General features: G+C 40.7%; 1 protein-coding gene across 1 annotated transcript; it reads right to left on the bottom strand.

Moving 5' to 3' along the window:
* Positions 1-1647: 1647 nt before the first annotated feature.
* On the bottom strand, positions 1648-3327 carry LOC124299520 (tigger transposable element-derived protein 6-like). The gene is made up of 2 exons (XM_046752778.1): positions 2275-3327; positions 1648-2136 (listed from the first exon to the last, which is right to left on the bottom strand). The coding sequence occupies exons 1-2, from the start codon at positions 3325-3327 to the stop codon at positions 1648-1650; spliced, it is 1542 nt and encodes a 513-aa protein (XP_046608734.1).
* Between the last annotated feature and the right edge of the window lie 3778 nt (positions 3328-7105).

Here is a 7105-nt window from a genome sequence, read left to right on the forward strand (position 1 = left end):
TAAATAATTGTGGCGATATTGTCGGAATATTGGCACATGCCAATATTTTGTTCAATCCAGAGCAGCCATAGCCAGCATGTACAGCACCTGTAATAAATATATGTTTACTAGGGTTGGAACTTCTGCATATATACATTTAATTATTTTTGTTTTTAAGTGAATTCAAGTGATCTATTTTTTTTTTTTTTATCAAATATTATATAGATTGAATAATTATTGAACTTACCAAGAATTACGCCTGTATTGACGTCAGAATGTTTGGATTGACTACCAGCCACGCTATGACTTTTACTCGTTGGAACTACTGATATTGTCTCACATTTTGTGCACTTGACTTTTATGATTGATTTCAACCCTAAATGCTGTTCATGTACAATATTTTCCAGGCAAAGTACTTCATAACATTGTACACATTTTAATTTTTCGCCTAAAAATTTCAAATCCACCAAACGAATGCCTTCGCATAGGTTAGATTCACTGGTATCATCGTTGCCTTTTCTTTTTTCTTGTAGAGCATTTTTAATTTTTAATTTTTTATCGAGAACTTTTTTTTTAATAAATCTTCCTTTATGACGAATACGATCACCCATAATTATTTATTTATTCGAATAAAAATAGCGAGTTGTTTACGTTTGACTGTGCGTATAAACTATAAGCAAGCTCAGTGGTTAGGAGAAATAACAATAACAATAACGCGACGTTGCGACATTTCCATACAGAATTGAATTTTATAGTATGTGTGTATACGTATAGGGGATATAGTAGTGAAGAAGTACAGTCACGTTAAAAAACATATCCTACAGTCATAGTACTGCTAATATGCTGAACGTTAGTACTAAATCAAAAACTTTTCGACTGGACTGTCGCGGAGGAACTACCTTAAGGCTAGATCGCGATGTCGTCTCCCGCGCAGCTGTACGTAGTCCTGGGGTTGGGCGGGGTGGTGCTCCCTCGTCGCTAGCTGGTGCCTCGCGGTTGCCTTGGTTGGGCGTAAGCGGGGCGAGCGGGGAGGCTGCGGCGCGCCGGCCGCCAGCGGGAATCGCGTCCGCCTTGGATTCCCTCGCTGCAAGGATCTGCGTTGCCTCCCTCTCCGCAGCCTCGGTGTCCTTCCCGCGAGATCGTCGTGGTTTCGCCTTGCCTCGAAAGATGTTCGGTGTCGGAGTTGGTCACTGGAGGGTAGCCGGTGCACTCGAAAAAAAAAAATAAAAACAAAAGCCTGAAATATCTGGGTCGCAATGCTCTATTTCGTCCCTGTCGAAGCTCGGGTGCGTGACTCCAGTTCTGGCGCTCTCTGAGATTATTCCGCGACTCGATTTTCTAGACCCTGATTCCGGGATCTCGCCCAGGGTTCAGGGAGTCTCTTGTAACGGGCAGGCCTAGCCGAACTGCCACGTTACAACATATAACCCAATTTTGTATGTTCCGAAGAAAATCAAGGTACATTTCGAGGTTAGAATCATACACCCACACACATTATTGAATGAACGAAACTCGCCGCAATTAATCAGTAATATGTATTCGTAGTGTACATATTGCACATTTCTTACATTTGTACTATGTATCATATATATTATTTAGCCTTAAGTACGGGTTAAAAACAATCACAGTAAAATAGGTACAAAAGTCAGATAAGGAAAGCTGATTCAGTTATTTAGGTTTGAAGAAGCTGTCAATGGTGGCTTGTTTCTTTTCTGCCAACGAGCACTCGTACATGAAACGTTCGTAGTCACTGACGAGTTGCATGCCTTTACCATCGATAACCTTGGACATTATATATCGCTTTGTAATTTCCAGTGCCGACAAAGCTTCACAAAATTTCACCGGGACTTCTTTGACAGTTTCGTCTATTTCGTCCGAATCCCCGTCTGAGTCTTGTGCAAGAATTTCAGTTACAATGTCATCGTCATCCTGTACCGCGCATGTACTCAAGTCTTCATCGTAATGAACGAAATCCTCGAACTGAAGCCCAGCACACACTTGTGCCCAATCTCCGGGCTCTTCGAAACCCTCAAGCTCATTCTCTTCGTTAGAAGAGGCATCGAGATCATTCGCCTTTACGACTCCTGCATTTTGAAAGCACTTGGCAATGGTGTCAGACTGTACTTGGTTCCATGCAATACCGGTCAGTTGCATTGCCTATAGACAAGAAACAAATTCCAAGATTTAAACACTGCCTAAACATCACGTGTCGGAAACATTCTTATTTGAATGCATAATACCGATTTTATAGGTCTATGTGCTTATGTTGAAAATTTCCAAACATCACGAACTCACCTGCAGAACATGCAAGTTCGGCATCGTTTCTCCCGCGTCGAGTGCCGCGACTGCCCGCTGTACCAGCATCTTGCGGTATTTGGCCTTCAAAGCAGCGATGATTCCTAAATCCAGGGGCTGCAGATGGCTTGTACAGTTGGCCGGAAAAAAAGCCAGTTCAATGTTGCTAAAACGGAGTGCCGGGGGGTGAGCGGCACAGTTGTCAAGCAACAACAAGACTTTCCTCTTCTCACGACGCATTCTGTTATTCAGCTTATCTAACTGCGACTCAAATAATGCTCCAGTCATCCATGCTTTTTTGTTTGCTGCGTACTCTGTAGGAAAGCTTTTTACGCCTTTAAAACAACGCGGCTTCTGTGATTTCCCGATGACCAAGGGACGAAGTTTATCGGAGCCATCTGCATTCGCTGTTAGAAGCACCGTCAGTCTCTGTTTACTCTGTTTCCCTCCGTGACAGGGGTCTCCTTTTTCAGCCAATGTTTTAGATGGTAGGAGATTGAAAAACAGACCTGTCTCATCGGTGTTGTAAATATCTCGGAGATCGTAGTTCTTTATGATTCGAGGCAAATCGATGTTCTTCCACTGCTCTACAGTAGCCTCGTCGACACTGTTAGCTTCCCCGCAAACACTTCTGCCGGTTATGCCGCAACGTTTTTTAAATTTGAACACCCAGCCAGCCGATGCTTTGAAGTCAGCAGTTACATTTAATTTTTTTGCAAAAATTAAAGCTTGCTCTTGCAGCATTGGACCACTAACGGGTATGTTCGCGGCCCGTTTTTGTTGGAACCATGTGAGCAATGCTTTGTCCAAGTCTGAAAATCGGCTCTCTTGAGTTCGTGTTCTTTTCTCGCCTAAAGGTCCTGCCTTAGACGTACTTGACCTAATGTCTGCCGAATTGGCGATAATTGTCATCAGTGTTGAATATGGAAGACCGAGCCGCTTTGCAACACTGATCTTCGGTTCTTGTGGGTTATCATGTACTTCCTCTAAAATTTCCAGCTTCTTCTGCAGCGATATTGCTTTTCTTTTCCTCCCCCCTGCTGGATTTGCCATGACGTACCACGATATTGGGTAACACTACACACCAGAACACGCCAGAACTTGTTCGAGACAACTTATACGCGAATACGCATAAATTGTAAGCCGCGACATCTAGCGGTTGCGAAGCGAAACATTAGGCTCAGCCATCTAGCGGTAGGATAATGAAATACAGTAACGCGAGTATCCATCAGAAAATCAGCTGTCATAATGACGTATAAGTGAATAGAAAATACCGTTCGGGAACTGAATAAGTATTCGTATAAGTGTGAAAAACGCATAAACGAGAAACGTAGAAATGAAATCTTCCTACATGGTTTATATGCGGAAACCGCCGGGGCCAAATGAATGTTACGTATAAACGAGAAAAACGTACAAGTGCGAATCGTATAAACGAGGTTTCACTGTATTACGCAAACGGGGGAATCTGTTCTATGTGAAGTGGTTGGGTTATGATAGTTCGCACAATAGTTGGATAAATAAAACAGACATGTAACATAATTTGTATGTATTTTTCGAATTACAATAAAAGGTTTTGAATATACAAATATTTCCACATTTTATCTCCTTTGTGCGCACATGTGCCATACTCTGTACGACGAAAATAATGATAATGACAACAACAACAACAACAACAACAACAATAACAATAATAATAATAATAATAATAACAAAAATAATAAGAATAATAACAAGAATTATAGTGATGATAATAATGATAATATGCAATTTTGCCATACGATTATTACACATTTTATTTTTTGGAAAACTTTTTTTCATTTTCTGAAAACTTTTCTCGTGGTAAACGAATAAATATAAATAATTGCTTGATATATTAATGATAAATGAATAAACAATTGTTGAGTATATAAATTCGCATTTTGAAACTTCAAATCCATTAAATATCGTATTGATCGTGAAACGTTTCCGCCCGATGGTGGATCGTTCGAGGCGTCAAACATCAAATATTTACATCAATTCTATGTCTACAGTTTATCCTGTAGCTATTGGGGGGCTGGGACAAACCCCCAAGGTACGATGTCGGTCTGTCCAGGTATCAATTGCCGCTTGTCATCCTGCCAACTCAGAGCCAATTTTTCTTCGTACGATCGTGCTTACTTCGTGTTTTTTTGCTGCGTATTAAACACTGTGGAAGAGTCAACTCTCGGTAAGCCGTCAGACAGCGCTTATAATCATCAAACGTGATGCTATTTATCGATGAATTTCTTACACCCTTGGCGCGCTTAATCACTTTTACGCCACTGTCATATTTTTCCCCATCCTCACCCATCGCAGTAAATGTGTACAGCTTTGCTCGCAGTCCCACAAACTCTGTCATAATTTTACCATTATTTTCATCCTTCATTAGCCTTAGTTGTTTTTTGTTTTTGAGGGGAATACCATACACATTGTCGGGCGGATAGTCAAAGGTGTCAAACATTGTATCTATATCACGTTTGATGATATCGTGGATATTAGGCACATTTAATTGATGAATAAGGCTGTTTGTGTCGGTATACATCAATTTACCCTGTTTATTCAGAAAGTTGGTTTTAATATAATTATAGTGTAAATTGTAGATAAAGATTTTTAACAGATCTAGAATTGATGCGCTGACGTAAATAGGTTTGGCGAAGTGAACTTTGACACGATTCATTTCAATGATAACCATATCAGTGCCAAATATGGTGCAGCTGTGAAAGTTTGCTCGGGCAATAAGCGTTCTCGCACCACCTCTTCCCTCCCATTTTGTGACCAATTTGACATCTTTATGATTTTGCACATTCTCCATAGTCTTGCCGAACACGGCGTTATTCATAAGTTTGTAAAAGTTTTTCTCAAATTCATTCCTAGATTGCTTACGCATGTCTGTATTGAGCGTGATGTACGGCTCGAGCCATGGAAATTGTGCAAACTTCAAAATTCTGTGCACTTTCGTTACTTTTGATTCTAAACTCAAACACTGTTTCAAATTTCTATAGTGCAATATATACTTTGTTTTGGGGTGAAGGGTAGTCGCGAGTTTGGCATTTTTACTACCTGGGAGAGTAAAATGTTCGGGACAAAGAGGTAAGTCTTTGTGATCCTCGTGGAGTTCCACAGGGTAGTCCAAATCTACCTCCAGAAAGTAGCCGATCGGCGAATCGTCCGGATGGTTCGTTATATCGATGTGCTGCTACTCCCACTCGAATGAACCGATTGGTAAATGCACGCTCATAGCTGCACCGTACAGGTTAATCACGTCAAAATCCATGAGATACGATTCCGCTTTGTTTGGATCAAAATCTTTTCCCATGAATCTGTTATTGGCCCGAGCGTGTCAATTAAAATATTGCGCTACGCCGCCTCGAATGGCTCTTTCAATAAATAACACCATTTCAGGGTTATCTAAAAGTTGCAAATTTACATAAGTATGCTTGAGCATCGCGTCAAAAGCAAGTCCCGGTGCAGTGTAGTAGTGCAACGGATCTAAATCGTATGTTTTGAAGCAGCCAGCGCGGAAATTTTCGAAAATATCGGCAACCAAAAGAACATCGGTCTTCAAATATAAATCTGAATAACCTCCCTATGACTCTTAATGGAATTCCTCCCAAACAGTTTTCGCGTGCTCGTAATCGGTGTCTGAAATATTTGCATCGCAGAGGTGCGAGTAGAAATGCTTCTTTGCAGGTAATCGCGGTTCATCGAGTTTCCCCCAACAATCGACGTATTCATAGGGAAAAACGCCTTTGCGGGTCATCAAACTGAACTGAGTCGGGTTATTATAAAATTCACGTGTTATGCGTTTATTCGTATTGGTCAAATATTTGGAAAGTTCATCGATGCTGCTAGCCATAAATCGAAACGAATCGATGAATCTCAAGTTGATCATTGTTCCATCGACGCGTTTCGTGAAGGATATATATTTTTCCTTATTTATGGGTAGCAGTGTAATTTTACCGGGAAAAGTTGACGCGAGGGATTTTATTAAAAAGTGAGAATCGTAACCGGAGAAATTGTGGAAAACTATTGGAATTGTGTGCAACTCTCTGAAATTCAAATTACATCGATTATGAGCAGGACCACGATATTTACCCGTGAAGTGACACTGATCGTAACACTTTTTTTCCTCAGGGGTGAACGGTTTTTCACAAATATAACAATTCTTTGCGCGCATGTGACGATCGCGTTGCACTTGGGTAAGAGACTTCATCGGAATTATGTTTTTGATGCGTGACTCTACTTGAATTGATAAATCTTTAAGCTGTTGCATAAACCAATCTATGCAATCGACACCGCGTTTACCGTGGAACCCCGGTAAAGTCTCATCGTACGCGCAATGTACATAGTACGCTACACTGTTCGGGATATGCTTTTGAATTTCACAAGTTTTACGAGAATCAAATTCATCTACAGGTTCAGGGATTAATATACATTCGAGATCGGCGTATACGACAAATGGAACGGTGCCTTTGTTTTGAAAATTGTGAAATACTAAATCTTCACACTTGGGAAATTCCATGCGTACTTTATTTAGCATAATACAGTCTTGCCGATGATTGTCGTAGGCGTGTTTCACGCTAAAGTGGCACAAACAATAGTCACACAAAAACAGTCGACCATCATGATCAGACAATTGTTTGCTCACCAATCGGGAAAGATTTTTAATCCAAGCAAAGTGGAATCTCGGTGCAAACTCACCAGTCATATCATCGTCTTCCGGATTACTCTCAACCATCAGAAGATGAATCGTGTCAATGTTTAGGCTATGCAAATTTTTACTTAAATAAATTGGCACGATGACGCTTTTATT

The sequence above is a fragment of the Neodiprion virginianus genome, chromosome 3 (genome assembly GCF_021901495.1).
Source record: "Neodiprion virginianus isolate iyNeoVirg1 chromosome 3, iyNeoVirg1.1, whole genome shotgun sequence".
In the NCBI taxonomy this organism is placed as follows: Eukaryota; Metazoa; Arthropoda; class Insecta; order Hymenoptera; family Diprionidae; genus Neodiprion; species Neodiprion virginianus.